At 41.2% G+C, this 25,607-nt stretch overlaps 1 protein-coding gene across 4 annotated transcripts in view; it reads left to right on the top strand.

Annotated features, from left to right (window-relative positions):
• MRTFB (myocardin related transcription factor B) overlaps nt 1-25,607 on the top strand; it is a 200,679-nt gene that overhangs the window by 148,316 nt on the left and 26,756 nt on the right. For all 4 annotated transcript variants that reach the window (XM_075285771.1, XM_075285773.1, XM_075285774.1 and 1 more), the window contains 7 exons: nt 5,275-5,340; nt 8,113-8,168; nt 8,376-8,451; nt 11,661-11,822; nt 12,894-13,063; nt 23,375-23,491; nt 24,985-25,232. In XM_075285771.1, coding sequence (XP_075141872.1) covers nt 5,275-5,340; nt 8,113-8,168; nt 8,376-8,451; nt 11,661-11,822; nt 12,894-13,063; nt 23,375-23,491; nt 24,985-25,232 — 895 coding nt within the window. The remainder of the gene's footprint in view (nt 1-5,274; nt 5,341-8,112; nt 8,169-8,375; nt 8,452-11,660; nt 11,823-12,893; nt 13,064-23,374; nt 23,492-24,984; nt 25,233-25,607) is intronic.

Raw genomic sequence — 25,607 nt, forward strand, 5'->3', positions numbered from 1 at the left:
TAGGGTTCCCCCATAGGTTATAACTTATCACTGTGCCTAATGGCAGCGACAATCTGAGTCGGTCAATTTTTAGATGACTCTTCAAACAAAAAGAGATTGTCCGGAGTGGACAGCCCCTGTAATTGGTAAGTATGGCCCCTGTAATTGGTACGTACGGCCCATTTCACTTTGTTGACTGGTGACAACTCCACACTTGCAGGGAGGGAAGCGCTTCACAATTTGGTGACTATGGAGACGCGCCTCTCTGTTTGTGTATTTTCACACCAGATATCCCCTATCTGCTTGTTCTCAACACAGAATAGTTCTCTTCTATTCTTTCCTGGCCAAGTTTTCTCCTAGGTTTCATATCTCTAGGAGTTGTCCCTCTGCTGAGTGCACAAACTTTACACTTCTCTGCAGTAAGATAGCACCAGGCGGCACCATGTAGAGTTGTTGTAGAGTCCTCCCTTCTCCTGCCATGTCTGAGGCTCATACAGGAAATTCAGTGAAGAACTAGTAGAACCAGAGTAAAGCTGTCACTGGGATAAAGGGACCGTATACGTAAAGGTAAGGACTATAAAAGAAATGCTATTATCACTCAGAAACAGGAATATAGCCATGTGGAGGGCAGAGGGTGCAGTCAGACCAGTACTTGGCGCAATGTCTTTAGGGAGTTGTCCGGGACTATGTTATTGGGTTTCACTTCCCCTTTTCAGGCAGAGACATCATATAAAATAGACCGTGCTATAGCTATGTCCCATTAAAATGAATGGGGCTGAGCTGCAATACCAAGCACAGCCACCGTACAATGTATGGCACTGTGCATGGTAAGTAGTGAAGAGGACACAGTAATCAATATCATACCAGTAGCAAGGTCTACCACCATTGTGTCTTGTGATCTGTCTTAATACATATGTAGAAACATTGTCGGATGTAGTATATCTTCTCTGTGGACCTCAGTATGGCTCCTTGGAAGGCATACGCCTTTCTAAAGAAACATTGATTCATATTTTGAAGTATCTAAGGTTAATTTTATTCTGAGAGTAAAATCAGAGTTAGCTTGTACATTTCTGTAGCCATATGCTCCTTCATTATGTGTCATTTCTTGCTCCATTAAGCATAGCCACTTGTCATTGTAGTGGAGGTGCTTGAGAGCTGCTTCTTAGTGCATGATGAGTACTTCATAAATGCAAGGAATTGGGGAACATACTTCTAGGGGCCTCATCCATTTTCAGTCTATTGGAACCCTATGAGGATTTTATAGAAGTCCTGATGGCTTCTTGATTGTAATTTCTGCACTGCTTTTCATGCATCGTGCTGATGTATGGGGGTGGTGGACCGTCAGAATTATGGTGAGTTCTCTGGTGGACTCAAGGGACTCCTCTCTAAGAATATATAGACACAGAAAATGCCATAGAATATTTCCTCTAACTGATAGAAGATGAGTGATTGCTGGGGGTCTGACCACTGGGACCCCCAAAGATCACAAAAACAGGGGACCCTGAGTCCAAAATTTGAATGGAGACAGCGGAGAACAGCCCTACGTCAGTTCCATGGAGGTGAATGGTGGTCACCTATGTTCACTCCCTCTCCATTCACACAGGGGACTTTGTATGTGATGAGTGGAGGACTCTGTGATGGACCCCTTGTAGTCAGGCACTTTGCTATCCTCTAGAAAACAGCTTGAGCTATATATAGGGTCATGTTACATTGCTCCTTATACAGCACTATTTTGATGCTTACTTTACGTCTTATGTGACCTCCATGACATACCACCCACAGATGATGTCACGTGGAGTTATTGCCATCCGATGACCCTGGATTAAGGAAACTTACTTACCAATAGCATAGTCCACTGGTTCTTGTTTGTTATATTGAATTTCTTTCGATATTCGCTGCACTTCCATTTACTAACATCTCTGGAACATAATGGCACAATACATAAAAGCTCGCAGCCATGCTGACAATTTTAGCATTCGCTCCCACTCACATATGTCCATGCTTTGTGCATCACCTTCTCTTTTTACAAGATTCAATAGCTTCTTTGTTGTGGACAGCTTCCTCCTCGGGCATCTCTGAGAATATACAAATGGAAAGGAGATGAGCAGCCAAGGAAATTTTAGGATGTAGCAATAGAGACCGAACCAGTTATATACCCTGGGAATAGCACACTTGTATCTAGATCTTTTCTTTCTCCACTCACTTTCATATCACAATTTATTATAATACATATAGTAACAGCTTATTTTTGTATACATAGCTATACAAATATTTCTGGAGAGATCTAACCTTGACGTGATTGTTCATATAGGGTCTATACACAAACCCCAGGGTCGGGTAACACAAGGATCTGACAAGGCGATAACTAGTGGCTAAAGATTTGTTCAGCAAACAAGACTATGGCACTGAATTATTCACTTGCCCAATAAACGCAGGCTATTGACTTTGTGCGACTGGGGACCAAATTTTTTTTTCTACCGGATCCCTTAAATTGTACATTAAAAAGAATGACCAAAAATATAACATTTAGTAAAACTGGTTATAATAGATCTAATCTAAGTGTGGAAATTACTTATAGATTGGCCATAATGTATGTGCTAAGCCAATAATAGTGTTATGTATGGTACATTTCATATAACATTAGGGTATGGTGACAGGTACGATTGTGTCTCTATTAAAGGCCCCTGTGTGGTTCAATTATAGATTTGGGAGGCACTTTGGATCTGAATTCCTTTATTCCCCAAATTTTTATTTAAGGATTTACTGAAATAGAGATGTCGTGAGCGGTGACAGGTCCTCTCTAAGCTGACGTGACCGAGCCGTCGGCTGCATTACTAGGATAGCAGAGCTGACAGGTCCTCTCTAAAGCCATAGAATAACTTTTTGTACTTGCCCAGGATGTTTTTGTGTCTGGCTTTTATGTGCAGCCTCTATGCATTGATATGATAAGTAAGGGCTCTCCAGGGAACGGAAGTTGTTTCAAATACAATTTTTTAGCTAGACAGAAGCAAACAGGATTATTATTCATAGCAAATTAGAGTCACCCAGCAGGAGCGAAGCAAACTCCATGATGTCAGGAGTGACTTCAGAACAGCCCGGCATTGTTTGGGCAGCAGTCAATGTGTCTATAAACCCAGCAAGTGCTGTACATTCTGTGAATGTCACATTTGTGCCCACTGCGTTATCTTCAGCTGCTTGCTCCAGATTGCTTTAATGTATTGGTCACAGGCTGCTCTGCCTGCATGCAAGTCATTTCCAGTGTTAGAAACTATGTCAGCCGCCACCGGTACAGTCAGCTGATCGGCATTGTAGCTGCGACTCTTGGCAGGTGGTCCCTGAGGGGCAGGAGCAGATGACGCTGACATTTCTGGCATTTCTTCTATTGAGGTAGACTAAAAATAATTTGAAAATGTCACAATTTGTCACTAGTATGGGATTCTAGAGCAGGCACAGTCCAAGTTATACTATATAGAGAGAGTCACCATATGGCAGTATTCATTGCTATAGTTTATAAAGCTATTTGTGAAAATGTAGCAATCCGGGACTGAGGAGATAGGGCTAGTTGTTGGGCTTGTTCACACACATCCACATATATAGCAGAACGCATACCTACCATTCCTGTAAGTATGACACTGGCTAACCCCGGGACCTTTGCCAGTCAGCAAAATGATGGGATTTATGGTGTTTCTTCATGGGTTACACAGTGGCAGTGTCTCCTTGGCGCAGGTAGTTGTGCTAGGGGTGTCGCTGTAGGGGTTCAGTTGTTAACAGGCCTGGATACTAAGGGGCCCCAAAGCTCCCTCTTCTAGATAAAGTATACTGCTACTCTAAATGGTGTTTAGTAAGTTGGGATTTTGGGGTCTAGGAGCTTAAAGTTACCTCTCTCCTTGGTACTTCAGTTCCATTCAAGCAAAAAGGAGTTAGCATGCAGTACCTGACACAGCCACACGTGTGTGTGTGTGTGTGTGTGTGTGTGTGTGTGTCTATATGGGGGTGTGTACGTATATTTACCACACTGGGCCTATGTACATAATGAAATGGATACAGTGAGTTATACAGGACCTGACAGCTCTCCTGATATATGTCTTAGTAAATATCTGCTTTCCCTTTGAAATAATTCTGAAAGTTTTCTTTGGACGTGTGTGTGCACCATTCCTCTGTGTTATGACTGGTAAGACCCAGTTATTTATTTATTCATCTTTTTGTAAGAGTAATAACAGAGAAATGGCAGATTGGGCAATTCAGTGTGTGAGCTGATGGGTCCTCCTTCATTCTGTGTGTCTTTCTCACAGGATGCAGCACAGAGCGCCATAGTTTCTAGGCCAGCGGTCTCTAACCTGTGGCTTCAGCTATTGTGTAACTACAACTCCCACCATGCCCTGACTGTCTGGAGTTCTATTTCTACCACAGCTTTAGGCTGAGGCTCCACATTGCAGAAACGCAGCTTTTCTTCTTGAAGATTTTGCAACATTTTTATGAGCCAAAGCCATGAATGGCTATAAAAGTAATGAGAAACATATAGAAAGCTTATATATGTCTACCTTCCGTGGCTTTGGTAAAAAAAAAACCCTGCAAAATCTACAAAAAAAACACTCTGCATTTCCGAGGGGCCTCAACCTAAAGGGTTTTTTTCAGGCTAAAAATCTAGGCGATCTACACTAAAGAGCAGTGACTGATATCAGATCCCACCTCCCCAGCACAGCTGAACGGAGCAGGGAGCAGACAGCTCTGTTCTCTGTGTAGTGAGTCACTGCCACTTATGTCCCACTCAAGTGAATGGCTGCTGATCGGCCAGGTTTGGCAGAGTACAGTGCTGTCTGCTTCCTGCTGCGTCTTCCGTTTTATCAGTTGCTTAGAACAGCTGACCAATGGCAGTTCTCAGACCCCCACATATCTGATATTAGTGACCTGTCTTTAGGATCGATCACCAATATTTGTAGCCTTGAAAACCCTTTTAGAGGCACAGATTGGATACTACTGTTCTAGTACATGACGCGGTTTGTCAGGCTCTCCTTGGCATGATGGTGGCACACAGTAAATAAAGGTACTGTGCCAACACTTCAATGGATCCTTTTGTGTTTCAGATGCTTTAGAAACGTATCCTAAAACAAGCAGGAACAAGCAGGGGCATTCACCATATATGCATTGTGGGAAGTACACAGCCCATGCTTGGTGTATAGTTTTAGAGTATATTTAATAAGTGTAGTATGGTCCAACATGACGTTACCCATTACATAATGACTGGCAAGTGTGAGTCAGACTGTCTGTAACCACGTCTCCTCCTCTGTCTTACAGTGCTTCAACTGCGTCTGCAACAAAGGCGAACAAGAGAACAACTTGTAGACCAGGGCATCATGCCACGTAAGTCAACCACATATCCACCCAAAATCCATTTTCACTCCATTAAAGGTGCAGTAATGAGAAACTACATTGTGTTGACCTAGTTACACATGCAAAGCATGTACTTCAGTAAAATGAAAAAAATGCAGCAGTATTGAGATGTAATAATCTAGTGTAAAATACATTATTGCCGGCTAGGTCAGCTGATTCGTACATGACATGTTCTATCTGTAACTATAGAAAACCACGGACAGTCCTGATAAACAATTATTTACAGAAAAGATAGAAAAAGATCCTGTGACCCTTTAAATACAGTGTTACAGGTTTAGCTGGCTGGTACACGTTTCTTAAATAGGGTCAGATATGACTTCTTAGCCACTGACTGAGATGGGCCACTGCTGTGGCTAGTCATTGACCAAGTGTTCATTTTCTGTGTGTCAAGGAGACCCTGAAAGAGAATGTTGATTATTATGAAAAATTTGGCGCATCTGCTAATCCGGTCAAACATCATAGTCGGCTTATTTGACCAAGTGTGCAGGTGGAGTTAGTTCAGATTGTTTTAGCGGAATGGACTTGGGCGAGTGTCATCCAAGTGCCATCTGTATACCATTTATTTTGTGATGAATTCCGAAGTCACGAAGCGGGATAAGACCTGCTCATTATTTATCAGAACCCGTCTTAGAAGAGTCTCGGCCTGCACAATTTTTGTAACTTTACACCACCTATTGGTTGGCTGCAGTATTTTGGTACACAATGTTGAGTAACTAACAAAAAGTATGGTGCAAGGAAGTTTTGGCGCATTTAGTTTAGTAATCCCCTCCCCTCCTTCTTGTATCTTTCCTTGCAGAAACAGCATCACTGTTGTCAATGCGCTATGTCTGGTGTTTCCGTTTTTAGCCCCCATTCGAGTAACATAAAATAGTTAATGAGTATTTTTATGAGAGTCGCTATATTTTGATCGCTTTAATTAAAGTAAATGAGAGTAATAAGTGCGATTTATTTTATTAGCTGTTTTGGCGTCACATTCAGTATATGTTTCCTGACTTATGCGCTGAAAATTAATTGGATTTCCAATAAAGTGATTAAATCCAGGCTAAGAATAGTGAAATCTGAAACATATTCTCGCGCTGATCTGTTGAGTCTTGTGTTTTTGGGATGTGGGTAAATGAATGGCATTGTTACAGGGTAAAATAACAGGACGTTCCTGTAGGATTTGTAGTTGGAGGAGACGGAGAGGAATTAGCCTTGCTCATCTGTATAGATTCCAGCCCTGTGTCTAGACGTCCAGCTCTACCTATGACTAGGCCGCGTCTCTCCACACCGCACATGGGGCCTGAAGGAAGACGTGAAGCTCTCGTGTAGAAAATATGTTCTAGCAGAAAGTGTTAATGTTGCCCGTACCAACCAATCAAATTGCAGCTTTCACTTTTCTGTCGCCAATGCTGCTCGTGGTCTGAATCTGTAGAATGAGATCTCTCTGACTTCTGTTCTGTAGTAATATACTCATGATAGGGACGATTTATTAAATGGATCCAAAAGCAAAACTCTCTTAGATGCCCGTAGCAACCAATCACAGCGCAGCTTTCATTTTTTGTTCTGCTCCTGAAAAATGAAAACTGCGCTGTGGTTGGTTGTTATGGGCAGCTACGAAGACATTTTTGCTTTTAGATCATGTTAATAAATTTGCCCCTTTATATCTAGAACTATACTGTAGTTTATACCACCGGTTTCTGTGGAGATGGTGCACACACACGTAGCCAAGTTTAACATGACTTGTAATGCACTTTAAAGGGGTTCTCCGGACGATGATATTAGCCATCAGTATCAGGTCAGTGGGGGTTTGACATCCAGAATCCCAACAAATCAGCTGATGAAGGTGTTTCAGCATATGGACAAGGTCTGTGGCCACTTCGCTGCTTACAAAGCACAGCGCCATACATTGTATAGTGGCTGTGCTTGGTATTGCAGTTCAGCCCCGTTTATTTGAATTGCACTGAGCTGAAGAATGGTCATGTGACTAATGAAGTGGAGCTCACGCAAGCAAGCTGATCAGTGGAGGTCCTGGGTGTCACTCTTTACTGATCCAATACTGGTGGTCTATCCTAAGGATTGTTCAGCAATATCATACTGCAGCACAACTTTTCCTGGACTTTTTCCCGTTGCTTTGGATGGCAGACTTATATTTACATCAGATGCCAGTGTATGTAATGAGCATGGTCTAGTAAGGCTTCTGTTACATAGCAACTTCTGCCATACAATAAAAAGGATCACACAGTTTTGTTGGTCTCTGATACGGATGACTTAGGATAAGTTATTAGTATCAGATTTGGGGAGGTCCAACACCCAGCAATGAGCAACGGTGCTAGGGTGAAGGCTGCTTCTGCATCACAGATCACTGACATCACATTCATTAGTCACATGACCTGTTTGCAGCTCAGTCCCATTCAGGTGAAAGGGGCTGAACTGCAATATCCAGCATTGCTGTTATGCTATGTTGTGCTTGGTAAACTGATTGGTCAGGTGTAGAGTGTTGGACCCCCAGTAATCCGGTATTGATGACCTCAGGATAGGTCATCAATATTTAAATGGTTTGTCCAGGATGGACTGTATGTCTCGTGATAGCTGCATGGTGATAGCTGCATGGTGGGAGCGGTCATTTTGTCTAGTTATGTGACTACATGATTTCTTTCCAAATATATCTTTTTAGTTTTCTCCTTTGTGTGTACAAGCAAATTGTATATTCTCTTTCTTCTGCTTCTTACCAAAGCTAACATTGTCTTCTTTCATTTTCAGCTTTAAAGAGCCCTGCCGCATTTCACGAGCAGATCAAAAGCTTGGAGCGTGCCAGAGTAAGAGTTAATGCTTAATATATGAGAAAAAGAAATCTCACTTAAAAAATGATGTTGAAGACTTGCTAAAAATATCTTGTGAAGTACATTAGTGGTTAGCCAAAATCTGAAGTCTGAGCAAAGTTGCTTCTTTGCTTGAGTGATAGGAGAGTAGAGCAGCACATGGACACAAAGTATACCTTATACCCTATCTTACCTTATTCACAGACCGAGAACTTCCTGAAGCACAAGATTCGCAGCCGGCCCGAGCGGTCAGAACTTGTAAGGATGCACATTTTAGAGGGTAAGAAGAATTAGAAGTTGTATCTGTCTCCTTAATGTTTTCTCCTTCAGCCAGTTCCTGAGGAGGACCGTTTGCCTATAGCTTGGCTTGAGTAAGGTCCTACTTGACCAACATGATGTCTATATTGGCAAATACAAACTACCCGCTATGCTTTATTGATGCTGCAGATTCTTTACATTGGGTTTGTATAGTCCTGTTTCAGCGGGTTTTATTCTATGGTACAATTGTCTGGTGTCACAAAATTACTATATGACCTTAAGTTTTCTTAGCTGAATCCGACTGCCCTATTGGTGAGGTTAGACCATTTAAGGGGACAAGCGGCTGTTTGACAACTCGGCACTTTTCACCTGATAAGTTAGGATAAAATGGATTAAAATCCAGTTGTCCCCATGCCATGGGCGACTATGCTGTAATAATATAAGGTACGTTATTTATCTAGCGCTCCACCTTTGTTGTGTTTGTTTAGCTCTAGTTTTACTAATGCTGAGCACTATGGAGATGTACATTAGAGTCCGTTAGTTGTCTGTTGTTCACATGCCTCTCCCATTATTTTGATGAAACCTGGTACAAAGTCACTGACACCGATGTGAATATATGAATATATATATATATATATATATATATATATATATATATATATATATATATATATATATATATATATACAACCCCTAAAAACTTAAAGGGCAGTACAGTTAGCTCCCAGACCGATCAGCAATATGGAACCTCTTTCAGCAGGGCGCTGTCACTGCAGCTCAGTTCCCATTGACAGTGGCACCTAACCACAGACTACCCCCACCTTATGAAGTGATATATTAGAGAGAGAGGTTATGCCATCACTTTGATTTTTGGGGACCACCATCTACCCTGAAACAGAGTTCCCTGTACATTGGCACTCCATGCCCCTAGGTGTGCAGAGACTGCATCCGCCCTCTTCTGGTAAAGCTGCTTGCATGGTGGGTGGCTGGGGTGATTCTGTACAGGTGAAAACAGTGCTGCATCCCTTTCATTTTCAGGAATGGTGCTGGGGGGAAGGGGTTGGTGATTTTGGATTAAAAAAAAAAAAAAAAGTTACAGGCGTCAGACCCCTGTTACCCTAATATGAAGTGTTCTGTGAACGTTTTGAAGGTGCGGGGTAAAGCAGAACTGTGTTACAAATTGGAAAAAGCTGAAAGAACTGCAATGAGCATCTACATAAATTATACACTTGAAATGATACGCCCAGACTTCAGTGTTCACTTGGCTTTTACTATTTTATGTAGAAGATTAGAACCCTGTGTTCTCCGCTATTGTACACAGTCTTCCATTGTGCATTGTGCAGATGGTGTTTTTTCATTATGGTTTATGTATAGAAATAATGAGATTAAGACAACAAGTTCCATGCAGATGGAGAAGCATTGGTGTCGATGAGTCACGGCTGACTGCATTTACCGTTAATCCTATAAATTGTTCTTACTATATTCAGTCAGCATGTGGCATGGTTAGAGTAAGCAGGCGCCCAGCAGGTAGGAAGAAGTGTTAGGTAATAACATGAAACGTTCACGCCATATTACATAATTTCACTGTCTGAGAAGGGGGCCTATTATATTCTTTCTTTCAGAGATCTGTACTCGAGCAGAATGAGTGAATGACACATTTGGCCATCAGACCGGCTTGCTGTTCTGTGCCGCTGGAACAAGCAACTTCTCATAATTGTGATATTTCTATTATACAGGCAGGACATCACCTGCTGAAATAATTGTATTGTCAGGAGACATGAAATCACTTAGTAGCCGCAGACTGGATTATCAGGTCTGAGCAGTCCTGCCATATTTATTAGATGACAAGTGTGAATATGAGGCCCAGGTATTGTAGGGAAAGATCTGAATCCCCATACAGCTATTGTTGTAGGCGAAGGGAATTGTGATTACATTGCCTAGATATGGGCTTACTGATAATGAGAATAAAATGGCACAAGGTAGGAGTCCTATTTTAGATTTTGTAAAGGGGCCCAGGAGTTTCACGTTACGTCTCTCTATGGCGTAACCCATGTTTATACCACGAGACTGGTTCACACTAGCGTGTGGCAGTTTCTTCAGATCTCAGAAGAAGAAGAAACATGGAGCATGCAGTGCTATTCTTCCTTATCAAGAGGATGGACGGCACACTCAGATAGTGACACCTACCTCTACCTACCTCTTCAGTCTCTGGTGAAGCCCAGTACAGCTTGGATAGTGGATTAAGCAATAGGGTTGGACAAACACTGCAGAAATAGAAGGCGGTTACATCGTTCTAGGAAGGGATTGAAATCACACGTGGCAGATCCTTTTTGTTCCTTTCTGGTAACAACCTATTCCATTCTTCTCGTGAAGAACACATGCATGCTTGCCTGAACAAAGCATGCATTGGTATGGGTGGGGGTCAGGAGGAATAACTCATTTGGTTAACAACTATTTCAAGGGTTTTTCCTACAATCGCAACTTATTCAGTGTCAACAGATGGGGAATAAGCTGAGGTACAGCGCTCTGCAATAAGATGTATGGCCAACTACATGCATATGACCTTGTGCCCTGTCTAGGTCCATGGAAATGGAATGGACAGCATCTGTATTCACCAGAGACCCGTACACTAAAATGAATAAGCCCAAACCACAAAACGGATAGGAAGAGATCTCGTCTTGAGGTTTTTTGTGAAAAACACAGTCATGTGTATGGGGCCATAGAACAGGATGGGTCAGTGTGCTGTCTGTTAAGGAAAAAAAAAACATTGTGGTTGTGTGCATGGAGTTATAGAAATTCATCCACACAATGGTATTTGTCCATTTTGAACAACATATGACATTTCGATATAATAATATAGAGGAAACCAAGGATCATTGATGTGGATGCCAAACGATCTTTTAATGCTGAGCATAGAAACAATTACCATATTTGCTATGTTCACCCTCAGGACATTCACATCTCTCCCATTAGAAATAAAGGTGTGACATGAGACTCTGCATCTGCTGCATAAAGCAAGAAAATGTCACCTCTCCACCGCAGCTTGTCGCACTTGTGTGGCCAGTTTAGGCTCCAGGCCTGCTTGTCGCCGAGTTAATCAGTAAACATGAAACAATTGACAATTGTCTGTATGTTACACAATGGTTTATTGAATAGGAAATTCACAGAATGTTTTGAATAAATGTGTGCCCTGTGATGGAGATAACCTTGTGTACTTTCCTGTCTGTGCAGAGACACATGCCGAGCCATCCCTGCAGGCCACGCAAATGAAATTAAAGAGGGCACGACTGGCAGATGACCTCAATGAAAAGATTGCGCAAAGACCTGGACCACTGGAGTTGGTTGAAAAGAACATTCTTCCCGTAGACTCCAGCGTTAAGGAAGCTATTAAAGGCACGTAGCAAAATATAATATCAGACTGACTAAATTCTGTTATACAAGGAGAAAGTACATTTTTGTCATGTGAATAGATGTCCAATACTTACATAAAAACGTCACCATTATACAGACATTAAGCCATTGTCCTACTAAAGGGAATTCAAGTAGGGTGTGCCAACTCTATGGTAGACTTCAGAAGAAAGAAGGATCAGGCATATTGACTTTTAGCATGTCCAGACACTCAACCAAGGTGAACGTGCATTAGTATGGAAGGGTCAGGAGAAATAACTGAAGGAGCGCTTGGACAGCAGCTATGTAACCTGGTCTAAGGTAGCCTAGGGTTATCATTAGCCTAGCCATAAAGGTATTGATTTTTAAGATAATATCCAGCATATGTGATGGCCAGCACTGCATGCATTGACAGAGCACTAGTTCCATGGGCTTGTGCACCGAAATTCATACACATGTGTAAAGTAGTGTCAGAAGACCTAAGCTCCAGGAAGCTGCAGAACGTGTCTCAGAGCAGCCAATGTGAGCTGTTGTCAGATTCATGGTTTGCAGACTGGACATATGGATTTCACTGAGCTTTAAATAAAGCCATGACGTATAACTGGGAGGAGGACAGGCTGGTCTAAAAGATAAGTGAAAGGTATAACGCATGTAGTGAGACATGAGTAAAGACAGAATTGCTGCTAAAATGGAGGACAGAGCAAGAATGTAGGATGGTACACGTTGGGTTTGACCTCGAAACTAATCATCAGTTTCAGGCTTCATATAAATGTAGCATAATCCAGGTAAAGCCTCTGCATATAGTTGGATATTAGATCAGCATTTTTGTAGGACATTTTTCACTTTTTCTGAGATAGACACGTAGCCAGATGGCTGCACGTAACTTTGGATGGGCTTCAGATACTTTAGCAGGAGTCATTTTCTTTGACTTCTTTTCCATCTGCAGGTGTCATTTATTATAATTATAAGTAATTGTCGGCAATTATTAGATCAGATATAATATGCAGATTATAACTAGCAATATGCAGGGTAGGTAAGTAACCTATAGGTAAGTGATTCTATTGTATGCTATTGCAGTTGGCCAGACAAACTATCCAGAAAACACAGACGCTTTCTCATTTGATGAAGACAGTGATGCCTTTTCACCAGAACAGCCAGCAAGCCAAGAATCTCAGGGATCAGCAGCTTCTCCTGGAGAGATCAAGCTCAGCGAGTCCGCCTCTCCTACATCCAACATTAGTATTCAGGTATGAAGAATGTAAAATAACCAGTACTATGCTTCTATGTTTATGGAGGATTCTCTGAGGTAGATGAGATGCAAACGTCATGCTTGATATGACCTCAGAGAGGAGCATAGCACTCAGGTGTGGGGGACAAGGCAAAAAGTTGCAAACAGCCTGTGTGCCCCCAACAAATATAATACAGGCCCTAAAACTGACACGTTCTTACCATCAAACTAGAAACAAACTGGAAGACCCGGGGGTCAGGTAAAATGAACACTCATAGTAGAAGAAATTCAAAGCACATTATTATTTTAAAAAATACAAAATAATTTTATTGAAAAAAATACATTTGATAAAAAAAACACACCTGTAGAACAATGAGACAACCATATAAAAAGATAGCCTGCTATATCACAACACCTACATTGTAATTATTCCAAAATATAATATATCAGAAAAAAACCCATTAAACATAAAGGGATGCAATGATCTCAGTTCATAGACAGTCACAAGAAACGTATGATATATCTGCAATTGTGTAGATGGGGATGTAGTCAAAGATACCATTTCCATTCAATGTAAATACATATCTCACAAACGGCGAAAGCACAGCCAACATGTCACAACAAAAAGTGTTCTCTATAGGCCGTGCAGTGGGAGAGTCCAATGAAGGTTATGGAGAACAGGTAGAGATAAATAGCAAAAGGCAACCCATCTTACCCATAATGGCGGTGAGGAGAGATCAGGTGGTGGCCTAGTGCCCAACGCGCGTTTCGGCACGCAAGAGGAGCCTTCCCCGGATGAAGGAAGATATAACATTGGGAGAATGCTATATGCTAGTCTTACTCAGAGATGCACTGCTGTGAGATGCAGCCATGTCTATACAAGTCTGTGCCAACTATGAACTTCTATAGTTTTATTGTATGATTTACAATAGTTTCTGGTGTAAATGATAGAAAATCTGTAGACAAGTAGAAGGCCCAAAATCGCAGAAGCATCAGAAAACTTGCGTGGATTGAGTAATACATTTCCCCTTTGGTGTTTCTTCGAGGAGCCCCGATACACATTTTGTATCATGAGCGATGCATCAAGATTTAAGTCTTTGTAAATTCCCCTCTATATGTCTTGTATATATTCCCCGCTGTTTATATTTGTACTGTATGGATTACATCTGTTTTTATACAACTTCTTGGCCTGGAAGAAATCGACGTGGTTAAGCAACAGATTTATTTGTCAGAAACTGAAGCATCTCCACATTTGAAGAACTATTGAGCAATTTCAGCAAGTTTAGCAGAGCTGCAAGGAACACCGCTGACGTGAGCATTACTGAATAGTCCAGCATCAGCTGTAATATATTTATCCCAAATATGCTGCAGCTCACATAAAGTGCCATTACAAGAAGCAGACTCTCCTGTCTCAGAGGCCTACTCCAAGCGTGCAGATGCTTCTAGGTTTCCAGCTCCAGTGATAGAGCTGTTAATGTTCCAATATTACAGCCACAGAGAGCCCAAGAAGAACTCCAGGCACATTAATAAGTATACACAAGCGAATACCGATACTTATAAGGATGCACAAAGGCATCCAGAACACAGCATTGATTGAAAGAGGAAGCTTTACCATTCATAACGTAATAAACAATTGACCTTGATTTTTCCCTGGAAAGATTGAGCCTTTTTATTGCGTTCAGAAATGAAGGCGTCATAAGTTCAACCCCTTTATATCATCTGCAAATTGTCAGACCAAATATGTGTCACATGGCATGTATATCTAGCACATGGAATTCCCTGTCTGGAGGCAATATAGCCAGCTTCTTCTCAACATGGATGTCTCACTTACATATATGTTATGGGAACATGTGTGAAAATACCTTAGGAGGCGTATCGGAGTTATTTTTGTAGAAGACGTCTGCAAACTCCTTTACCTATTAATAGGAGCAGGAAAATTGTTTTAGAGTCTCCGGAGTCCTGTGAAACTAATCAGAACAGTCTAAAAGGTAAAGGGGCTGTCTTTCTGATTTTTATCTAAAAGAAATAGAATATCAAGTCACACATAAATGGAAAGATCTACACACACCCTACAAGTCTTCTCTTGTAAATTTGACAGCTCCGCTTATCTGGATACTTCTGTTTCTTGCACAGTATATCATTTGCTTATAAAACACCAACATATTCTGCAGCGCTGTACGCAAGTTGTCATCATTCACATCAGTTCTTGTCCTAAGTGCTAAATTCCCTATGTCAGAAACATAATAGGAGCACAATCAGAAAACTGTTCCCTCTTCTGCGAATAAGGGACCAATGTCCATAGTGGGACAACCCCCTTAACTTACTAGTACACTTTATTAAAACGTGGAATTGAGAGAATGGCAAAATACAAGGAGAACACAGTAACTCCACACAGCTGTTTCCCTTGGTCAGACCCCAGCGCTGTAAGCTTAACTACCATGCCCCTTGATAAATGTTTGGTCTAATGGCCATACTGTACTGTGTGTGTCATTTTAAAATCTTTTTGTTCCTTGATTCAGCATATTATCATAATCACTTATTCATTTTTACTATTTTCTTTTATATCCCATTGGCTCTTCATTAAATTTTTCTAGCAGTTATCAAAGTTGTAAAGTCCCCAAAGGTGGCGAAATAAATGTAGATAATGGCGAACAGAGATGAGCGAATAGTATTCGAAACTCTAGTTTGAATGAAAATGAATAAAATGGAAGCGGCCGGCACTTAACCCCTTGGTGTTCGGCCGCTTCCATTCATTCCTATGGGAGCAAGGTATTCTAAACTAGAGTTTCGAATACTAATCACTCATCTCTAATGGCGAACAGATATTCCATCTGACCTCTTTATATCCATGCAGCCACTGCCAATTGTGCATGTTTTCTTAATAGGGAGAGGGGTGTAAGTCATCATCAGACATCCCTGACACTAGCTTTATCATCTTTGTGAGCCAAGCACCAGGCGTATTGAAATATAACCTGCCAGATTCATCTTTGACCGACATCAACTTTTGGTGGAAAGTCAGGATATATCCCCATACATACTAGATTGTCTGACAACCCTTCCAAAACCACTAGGTTTGGATGTCTTTCATGCAAAGTGAGTGACCACCTAATGGATACACATTAGAAACCAAGTGCTTGTTCATCTGTGAGCTAGCCCCCCACACCCCCATCTTTGGGTCGGCTGAGTGTACAACACTATTTCTTTGAGGAAGGTACAGTACTAAATGCTGCTTAACACATCAGACAGTCAGATAATCCGAACCTGAAACCTAAGCCTTTAATGTGCATTATTTTACGATCATTTAGTTATTAAACCTTAGCATAATGCACCTAGACTAATCGTATATGACATAACGCATATGTGTTTCTTTGGTTCCATGGCCTAAAGAGAGGAATGACTTCATGACTGCATGGTGTTAGTATGTATGTTCTTATTTATCTGGGCACTCCAGTGTCCTACCACAAGTCATTGGTTTCCTAATTAGCTTGTGAGATCCATTGGAGACAGAGACTGATGCGAGCGCTGCCACTGCCTCGACATTGCCGCAGAATTAGTTGGCGCTATACAAGTTAATAAATAGAAATAATAACCTGACCTCATGGCTTCTGGGAATGATAGGTTCTGCATTACCAGATGTGTCTCTGCTTTGTGATCTACTGTGAGCTGGTAATGATGAAAGTGAAAATCTACAATCATTAGTATGAAGAAACCGAGAAGAATTCATTATACCAGCACCAGTACTGACCTAGCTTTTCGGTCTCGGTTTGTCGGCTGTTGTGATGGATTGAACGCTTAGCATGCCCTATGAACATTCACCATCTGCCAGTAATATTGAGTCATGGTAATTGCTGCGATCACATTTTAATTAGAACAATAAACACACACCGCATCATTTGTGGATAAGACATCCAGCGAGGGAGCCTTCTGCAGGCCTCGCTGATTTTTTTTTTGTCTTTAGAATTAATAAATTGTAATGTTCTCCAAGGGATTCATTAGAGGCATTATGTGTTATGTTTAGATGTGTCAGTCATAAGGAATGCCTGTCTTATAATTTTCGAGAAAATAAACTCTTCTCATTTAAGTCAAGTAAGATTCACTGCGGTCTCCTACCTCGCTGATAAGTGCCCTGACCTCACAGTCGCATACAGCCAGTTTCTGGATTATAAATTAATAGACCTGAAATATCTGAGGAGGTCGAAGTGTCAAGTGTTGTCTGTACAGTGTGAAGACGCCTTGTGTAAGAAATGTATTATAATTAGTGATGAGTGAGTAGTATTCGAATATTCGATGCGTTTAACCCCTTGGTGTTTGGCCGATTACATGCATTCCTATGCCGGCGAGGTATTCGATCGAATACTACTCGCTCAACACTAATTATAATGTATTACTAGCTGGTACCCGCGACTTCGTCTGCGGTGATTGTAGAAGTGTGTATATACAGCCGGGGGTAAGGTTTTCATACTGTGTATAAGGTATGGGATATGAAATGTAAGTTTGTATCTTGTTTTTGCTATAATTCTGAGAATACGTGAGACTTTTGTGTTGAAGCTAATTTGTATTTGAGCTGCTATACGGTGTTGTGAGAAACTTTACATAGTGACTTTGGGACAGAAGTATTTGAAGTTAACCCTTTCCCGCCGATGGCATTTTTTGATTTTCGTTTTTGACTCTCCTCCTTCTAAACCCCATAACTTTTTTATTTCTCCGCTCCCAGAGCCATATGAGGTCTTAATTTTTCCTGGGACAAATTTTTCTTCATGATGCCACCATTATTTATTCTATATAATGTACTGGGAAGCAGGGAAAAAATTCAGAATGGGGTGGATTTGAAGAAAAAATGCATTTCTGCGACTTTCTTACGGGCTTTGGTTTTACGGCGTTCACTGTGCAACCAAAATGACATGTCCCTTGTATTCTGTGCTTCGTTACGATTCCGGGGATACCAAATTTATATGGTTTTATTTACATTTTGACCCCTTAAAAAAAATCCAAAACTGTGTTAAAAAATTATTTTTTGAAAAGTCGCCATATTCCGACAGCCGTAACTTTTTTATACTTGCGTGTACGGGGATGTATAGGGCGTCTTTTTTTGCGGGAATGGGTGTACTTTGTAGTTCTACCATTTTCGGGAAATGTTATTGCTTTGATCACTTTTTATTCAAATTTTTAGCAGAATCAAAACAGTGAAAAAATGGCAGTTTGGCACTTTTGACCATTTTTCCCGCTACGGCGTTTACCGAACAGGAAAAATATTTGTATAATTTTGTAGAGCGGGCGATTTAGGACGCGCGGATACCTAACATGTATGTATTTCACAGTTTTTAACTACTTTTATATGTGTTCTAGGGAAAGGGGGGTGATTTGAATTTTTAATCCTTTTTATTTATTTTTTTATATTTTTTTTACTTTTTTTAACTTTTTTTTTGCATTTATTAGACCGCCTAGGGGTATTGACATGGGTGGGCAGTGTCGCGGATTGTCAGAGTGGTGGTGGCAAACATGGCTGCTCCGGAGCGTTAAAGAGCGCCTCCTAGAGAATCGTTAAGGTGAGGGGCAAAGTGGTAAAGTATATGTATATGAGATTGTGTGGGGTTAGGGGCGAGGCTGTAGAGGGCAATATGAATTTTGTGGCTTGCTATGGTCCAAAGTGTGTGAGATTGCAGAGATGGTGGTGTGAGTTTGGGTTTTGTGGGGGTCCTGGCACAAACGTATGTGCGCTATTGTGACGAAAAGTAGCCTATTGTTTAATCGAGTGTATTAACTATGTATGTGGAAAATTTCAGCCAAATCGGTGGAGCGGTTTTTGCGTGATTGACCGCCAAACATCCGAACATCCAAAGGGTCCTGGGAAAAACGTATGTGCGCTATTGTGACGAAAAGTAGCCTATTGCGCAATCGAGTGTAGGGACTATGTTTGTGGAAAATTTCAGCTAAATCGGTGGAGCGGTTTTTGCGTGATTGACCGCCAAGCATCCGAACATCCAAAGGGTCCTGGGAAAAACGTATGTGAGCTATTGTGACGAAAAGTAGCCTATTGCGCCATCGAGTGTAGGGACTATGTTTGTGGAAAATTTCAGCCAAATCGGGGTCCAAAGTGTGTGAGATTGCAGATATAGTGGTGTGAGTTTGGGTTTTGTGGGGGTCCTGGGAAAAACGTATGTGCGCTATTGTGACAAAAAGTAGCCTATTGTTTAATCGGGTGTATTAACTATGTTTGTGGAAAATTTCAGCCAAATCGGTGGAGCGGTTTTTCCGTGATTGAGGAACAAACATCCGAACATGCAAACATCCAAACACACAAACCCACAAACTCACAAACTTTCACATTTATAATATTAATAGGATTACAGTACCAATGTATTGTGGAGATGTAAGAAGACGCCAGACTGAACATCACAATGGTTACAATACTCTGTGAGAAGAAACAAGAGATGGCCCAAGTATATGGACCTTCAGGTCTAGACATCGATGAGGGCGACCAACTTGCCCAGAAATAGCTCCATACAGGTCAACGTTGGGCAGCAACGAAGTCTAAAATCTATATGGCATTATGGAAGGACCTGTGAGATTAGTGGCTGTTTTGGTAGAGTAGTTTAGGGTGCTAATATATGGTATATTTAGAGTAATGTGCAAATGTTTTAGGCAGGTGTAGGAAAAATGCTACAGAGTAAAAAACAGAAGAGTTAATGAACAAAAGAGATATCTAAATGAGATTATTATATGGTGTCACCAACCTTTGGAGGAGGAGTCCTGGAAGTGATGATATGGCCTTCACAGTGTCCTGAACTCAACATCACCCAGTCTGTCTGGGATTACATGAAGACACAGAAGGATTGGAACAAGCCTACATCATAGAAGATCTATGCTTAGTTCTCCAAGATGTTTGGAAAAACCTCCTGAAACTTTGTTTCTCTACGGAATCTCTTACTGTTTCATTACTCAGATTTAGGTACATTTTCTTTAGTTAATATAACCGAAGGTGCTGTATTATAACGGGTTTTAGTAATAAAAACCAACAGTAGAGCTTTTAAGAAGACCTGTCATCTGTCTGCTCTATTTAGCAGATCATTTTATTCCTTTTAAAATCAGAATTCTTGAACATCTTTTCTGTGTTGTGTTATCACATCCATTTCCATACAGAATAATAGAGGGACGGGGCACAGAGTTATAAGAAAAGTAATTTAGTAGCTGACATGTCCTCTTTATAGGCGGGGCCCCACATGGCGTAAGCCGCGGCTTTTTACGGTCCCTACAAAGTGGATGGGATTCTAGCAAATCCCTTTCACGCATTGCGGGAAATTACGCAGGGTGGAAACGCTTTAACCGTTACGGTTTTGGCAATCTTAGCTTGTCGTTTATACCCACAGAAACACCGACTGTTCCCCTATAGTAAAAACCCAAGTTTTTCCCCCACAGGGTTATATATATATATATATATATATATATATATATATATATATATATATATATATATATATATATATATATTTATTTTTTTATTTTTTATTTATTTTTTTTTTTGCTGCAACCCACTACATGGTGCCTTAGCCTATGCAAGTGAATGTCTGGGCGAATCCTAGGACCCTCGTAGCTCTGTACTCAGTTTGGATGTTTTCTATTGTCTGTTATTGACAGGCTACTAAAAATCCAAATTGGCTCTTAAGTTGTTTCTTATTCCTAAAGTTATCATGGGGTGTGCTTTATATATTTGGGAAGGAGTCCTCTCCGAGTACAATGCTGGCCAGACTTCCCTGCTTTCTTTAGGCCTGATTTCCTAGCACTGGAAACCTTTATTGTGCAACGTTCAGTTTACAAGAATTCCAACTCCTGATTCATCTGGATTAACAGGATTAGTGGAAATGGGCAGCTATAATGTTTTTTTTTACTGTATGCGGTATGTAAAAGTCTGGAATAGAAATTAGTGAGGAAGTTACCGCATAGGAAACCATAGGAATAAAATAGAGCTGCAGTAACAATAAATAAGATTATTGGATTTCTGCAAAAAAAGGCATTACAAGCAATAAAGTAGAGGTGGCAATTAGTATCAGCCTTGTGTATATAGCACATAGGTATAGACTGGTGGATTATTATGGGGTGTGATAAGTCACGCACTACACATTGTACCATCAAAAGGACATAACGCAGGAAAAAATAGTCATCATGGTATACGATAATAGTTAGCATAGTTTTAATGTGTTTATGTCTAGTTTTGGTCACACAGCTGATGGGTTTGTTACAGTGTAAACTGTATAATATAACTTAGATGCTATAAAAGCAGTAACTTGACGGCTTCCCATTTTATGACTTTTCCACCCAAATGCATGCTGGTGATCACTCCCTTGAAATATAGAAATTCGTTTCTCTTTTTTTATGTAGCGAGCGGTAGAAGAAAAGGTATGTTTAGATTATTGGACGTCACACGGGCACAGGAAATTACGAGCGCTTGACTCTAAGCAGCTTTTCTACTCTGGAATTAGACAGAATATATTTTGGGCTGCTCCCATGATTATCCCTGTGTCAGTTGAAAAGTGAATACCTAGGAATGTAGCTCACCACAGCACACGTGCCGGGCGGGACCTCCTTATAGTTCTGCAACGTCTGGCAGAGATTAAAACTTTCCTTCGACAAAGAAAGTGGCCGAGAGCCAGTCCGGCAGGAGAGCTTGTCCCTGCAGAATTCAGACCCCCTAGTGCTTCCAAGAGAGATCTTTCATGCTTTAAAGTCTGCGCTGACAACCCCAAGCTGGAGCGCTTTGTAGTAGAACAGGGATTACTGCAGGAACATACACAGATTTGGTGTTAATTACCGGCTCCGAGCAAGTCGCTGTGCCCTTGTTTATTCTTGGACGTGTGTTCATGGGTATATATCCTGCTCTGTCTTATTGCTTGTACTCTTTTTCAATACTATTTATGTGTCCCTTTTATATATCTGCATGGCTGTAATTCATTTCAGACTTACTTAGGGGAAAAGTAAGTATTATTCATCTTGTAGTTATATCTGTATCCACATGGATGCCATTACAGTATCTATCCAGTGAATCACTGTGTTATGCCTAGTTCAGGGCAGGAAAGGTCGCTGCCTGACGTCTATGGTGATTCTAGAGTTCTCCATAATGGTATTATTTATTATCCAGCTTTCCCTTGCATTGTTATAGTTAAGAATTGCTAAACAGCATATTAAAGGAGTATTTCCCTTAGGTTTGGGGAACATTCATGGCGTAATTGCCTATTATTTCCTGGTGAAAAATCTGCTGTTTGGGAAAGTGAAGAATGGCTGTTCCCATTATTTTCACAGATGTATAGATATATATACTAGCCTCTGCCCGCGACTTCGTCTGCGTGTTGTTGGCGTCAATGATCTGCCTATATTCAGTAAATTGCTGCTGTAGTGGTTTGTCTGCTCCGGCGTATCAGCTGCTCTTAAGCTGTCCTGTTACTGAACTTGTTCCCCCTCGCCATGCCTGTGATTGTTTTGGTGTCTCAGCAGCGCACTGAGAAGCCATATAATGAGCATGTTGTTGGCGTTGATGATCCACATGCTCTGGCGTTTCGGCAGATGTCAAGCTGGCCTGCCACTAAACTCGTTCCTGGCGCTGTGCCCGTGTTTGTTCTGGCACCGATGATCCCCCTCAGCTCCCTTTGAGGAGAACTCTAACTTCTGGCTATGTTCATAGCTGCTGTTGTTTTAGAATTTTAGGACAAATTAGATTTTCTTTTTCCTGGTGTGTTTAAAGGGATCCTATCACTCACACACAATTTTTCCTAGGTAACACATTGGAATAGCCTTAAAAAAAAGGCTATTCTCCTCTGCGCCGCCGTTCACCTACAATCCCAGTTCTTGTCGGTATGCAAATTAGCTCTCTCGCAGCACTGGGGCGGGCCCCAGCACTCAAACAGCACTGGGGCGTCCCCAGTGCTGCAAGAGAACTCTCTCCAGTGCCACCTTCATCTTCGTCAGCAGCGTCCTCTTCATCCTCTTCTTCTGGCGGTGGCTTGTAACTTCTAGGCGTTGGGCAGAGCAGACTGCGCATGCCCACGGGCCATGAGAAGATGCTACATATCTATATTGCCAATGGGATTGTTCACTGTGTCATCATGAAGACGTCTTGTGGGTGATAGTCAGGAAAACATGACAGACTTGTGTATACTAACAGAATGCACATCAGTCATGTGATTATTGTATAGCACATTACATTTTACTAAATATTGTGATTTTTTTTTTTTTGTATTTCTTTTTTGACAAATGTAGTATTTTGCACCCAAAAGAGAAATTTACAAAAACTGTTGTATAGGAGATGGCGGACTTGATATTTACCATATTTTCCTTGCAGTGCCAAGCAGTAAATTCACCTCTGCCAGACTTTTTCAAGCCTGTTCCTGCCGTTGAACCCCCTACACGATCCCCTGCACCAAGTACAATCTTGAAACCTGGGCCAACACTGGTTAAGGTACAGTAACTATTTATTATAATATGGTGCCAAGTTACATCTGGGGCACAATCGTAAACCACCAAGATGTACTTAAAAGGCAGTGAGGGAACCTCACATAACAGATGAAAAGATTAACCACCAAGTAGGGTCCCAAGTCCTTGTTTCAAACTGCTAGGGCTCCTGTAGACAGCAGGGAAGAGGACCACCCCAAATTTCTCTTCAGTTTCCACCATGTGAATCTGGCCTAAGAGCCCCAGTTACAAGTAAAAGATTTCAAGTGGCAACAATCCTAAAAGCTCTTCCATGCTGGGAGGAACACATGATAGCTATAGATGCAATACATTCATTTGTTGCGTTCAGTAAGGATTATGTAGTGTGAAAAAGAGAAGACTGAAACGGCTACAGATTGCCTTCTCTGGGTCAGAGACCACCAGATACCTGACTAGCTCTTACACAGTTACGGGAGTAGTGTTATAGCAGAACAGTATAGTTACAATGGTGCCAGTTTACAGCCCAGCACCAAGCACAGTACATGGTCATCACTGGGTCAGGTCATGTCTGTATTCCTGTTTTTCAGCTGTAGGTGTTACTGTTCTTTTTCTTCTGATATGACATATTTATGTAAGAAGAGCAGAACATGTTACCAAGGCATTACAGTGCCAGCAGAGTAGTAACATTAGTGCTTTAGTAAAATATGACCAATAATGGAAGTCTGCGTCACTGCCATCCTTCATGGGGTTCTGCCATGCATACAGTATGAAAAGACTCATGCTCATTGTTTGTGGCTTAGTGGTTGAAGGATGGTATTCAGTCCGGGCTGCAGCTTTCTACAGCTCTAATATATTTTAGCCTTGAATGGAGAGAATAGAAATGCCAGTCACTTTGTATTTCACAGCAAATAGCAATACTTATATAGCAATAAAGCAGCGACCAAGATGAAAATGTCAAAGATTTCTTGTTCCATATAAATGTACAGTGCGGAGCTTCCTAGAGGTTTGGCATGGCTGAATCATAGTGACAGGGGGCTTCTTATCTGCACTACCCATAGATGTTGATGGAATAGTAAGAAGAAGAAAAAATATCCCAAGGCAAATATATGGTAGTATTTGGAATTCCCAATAAATTTTGTATAGAGTTTTGCCATGCATTCATACTTGAGGGCATCAGATTGTATACAGAGATGTGCTGAGGTTTAACCTTATATATTCCACGCGAAAAATAAATAGTATTATATGATCTAAGTGGGTTGTTCTCCTATAGCACTGAATGGGGCACCAGATGGAGTAGTACAGCAGGTACCCTGTATGGTCTGTAAACTTGGCATACAGCTAGGTTGCCCGAATGCTCACATGCGAATATTAAAAGAACGGTCACCAGTCATTGATCCCTTACAGAGATCACACAAGAATCTGCTATAACTGCATTAGATAAATGGTGGCACCGATGTCAGACATAAAATAGGTTTTCTGTATTACATGTCATGGTAACATGTCACATGGCTTTCCAAACAGCAAAGTCAACCGAAGAACACAAATGACAAGCCGCGCAGTAAGAAATCAAAGGAGCCCAAACCACGCGTGAAAAAGCTGAAATATCACCAGTATATTCCTCCAGACCAGAAGGGGGAGAAGATGGAGCCTGAGATGGATTCTAACTACGCCCGTCTCCTCCAGCAACAGCAGCTCTTCCTTCAGCTGCAGATCCTGAGCCAGCAGCAGCAACACTACAACTACCAGACAATCTTACCAGCACCACTCAAGTAGGTTGTGTCTCTGCAAGGCGCCTCACGCACATCACATTGCCCTGTCTCCTGTGTTTTCATTTTACTATAAATAATAGCCCTTTTGGCATTTCCCATCATTTATATGACTCACATCTATACGCACTGCACCGGCCTTCTGCAGGAAGTTAACATTAAGACGATAAAACTTTGATAATCCAACATGCTGAGGTGCCAAGAGTCGCAGGATTATAAGATTTTCTGCATCATTGAATCTTTTTACATCAGACTCTAGTCTCTGGACCCTGCAAATACAATTATTATGCTAGTTTCTGCATTGGGGATCTTATTGTTAGATGCTGTAGCGGATAATATATTACTCTATAAGGGTTTAATGGAAATTTCCTATGTACA

Source organism: Leptodactylus fuscus, chromosome 8 (assembly GCF_031893055.1).
Source record: "Leptodactylus fuscus isolate aLepFus1 chromosome 8, aLepFus1.hap2, whole genome shotgun sequence".
Classification (NCBI taxonomy): Eukaryota; Metazoa; Chordata; class Amphibia; order Anura; family Leptodactylidae; genus Leptodactylus; species Leptodactylus fuscus.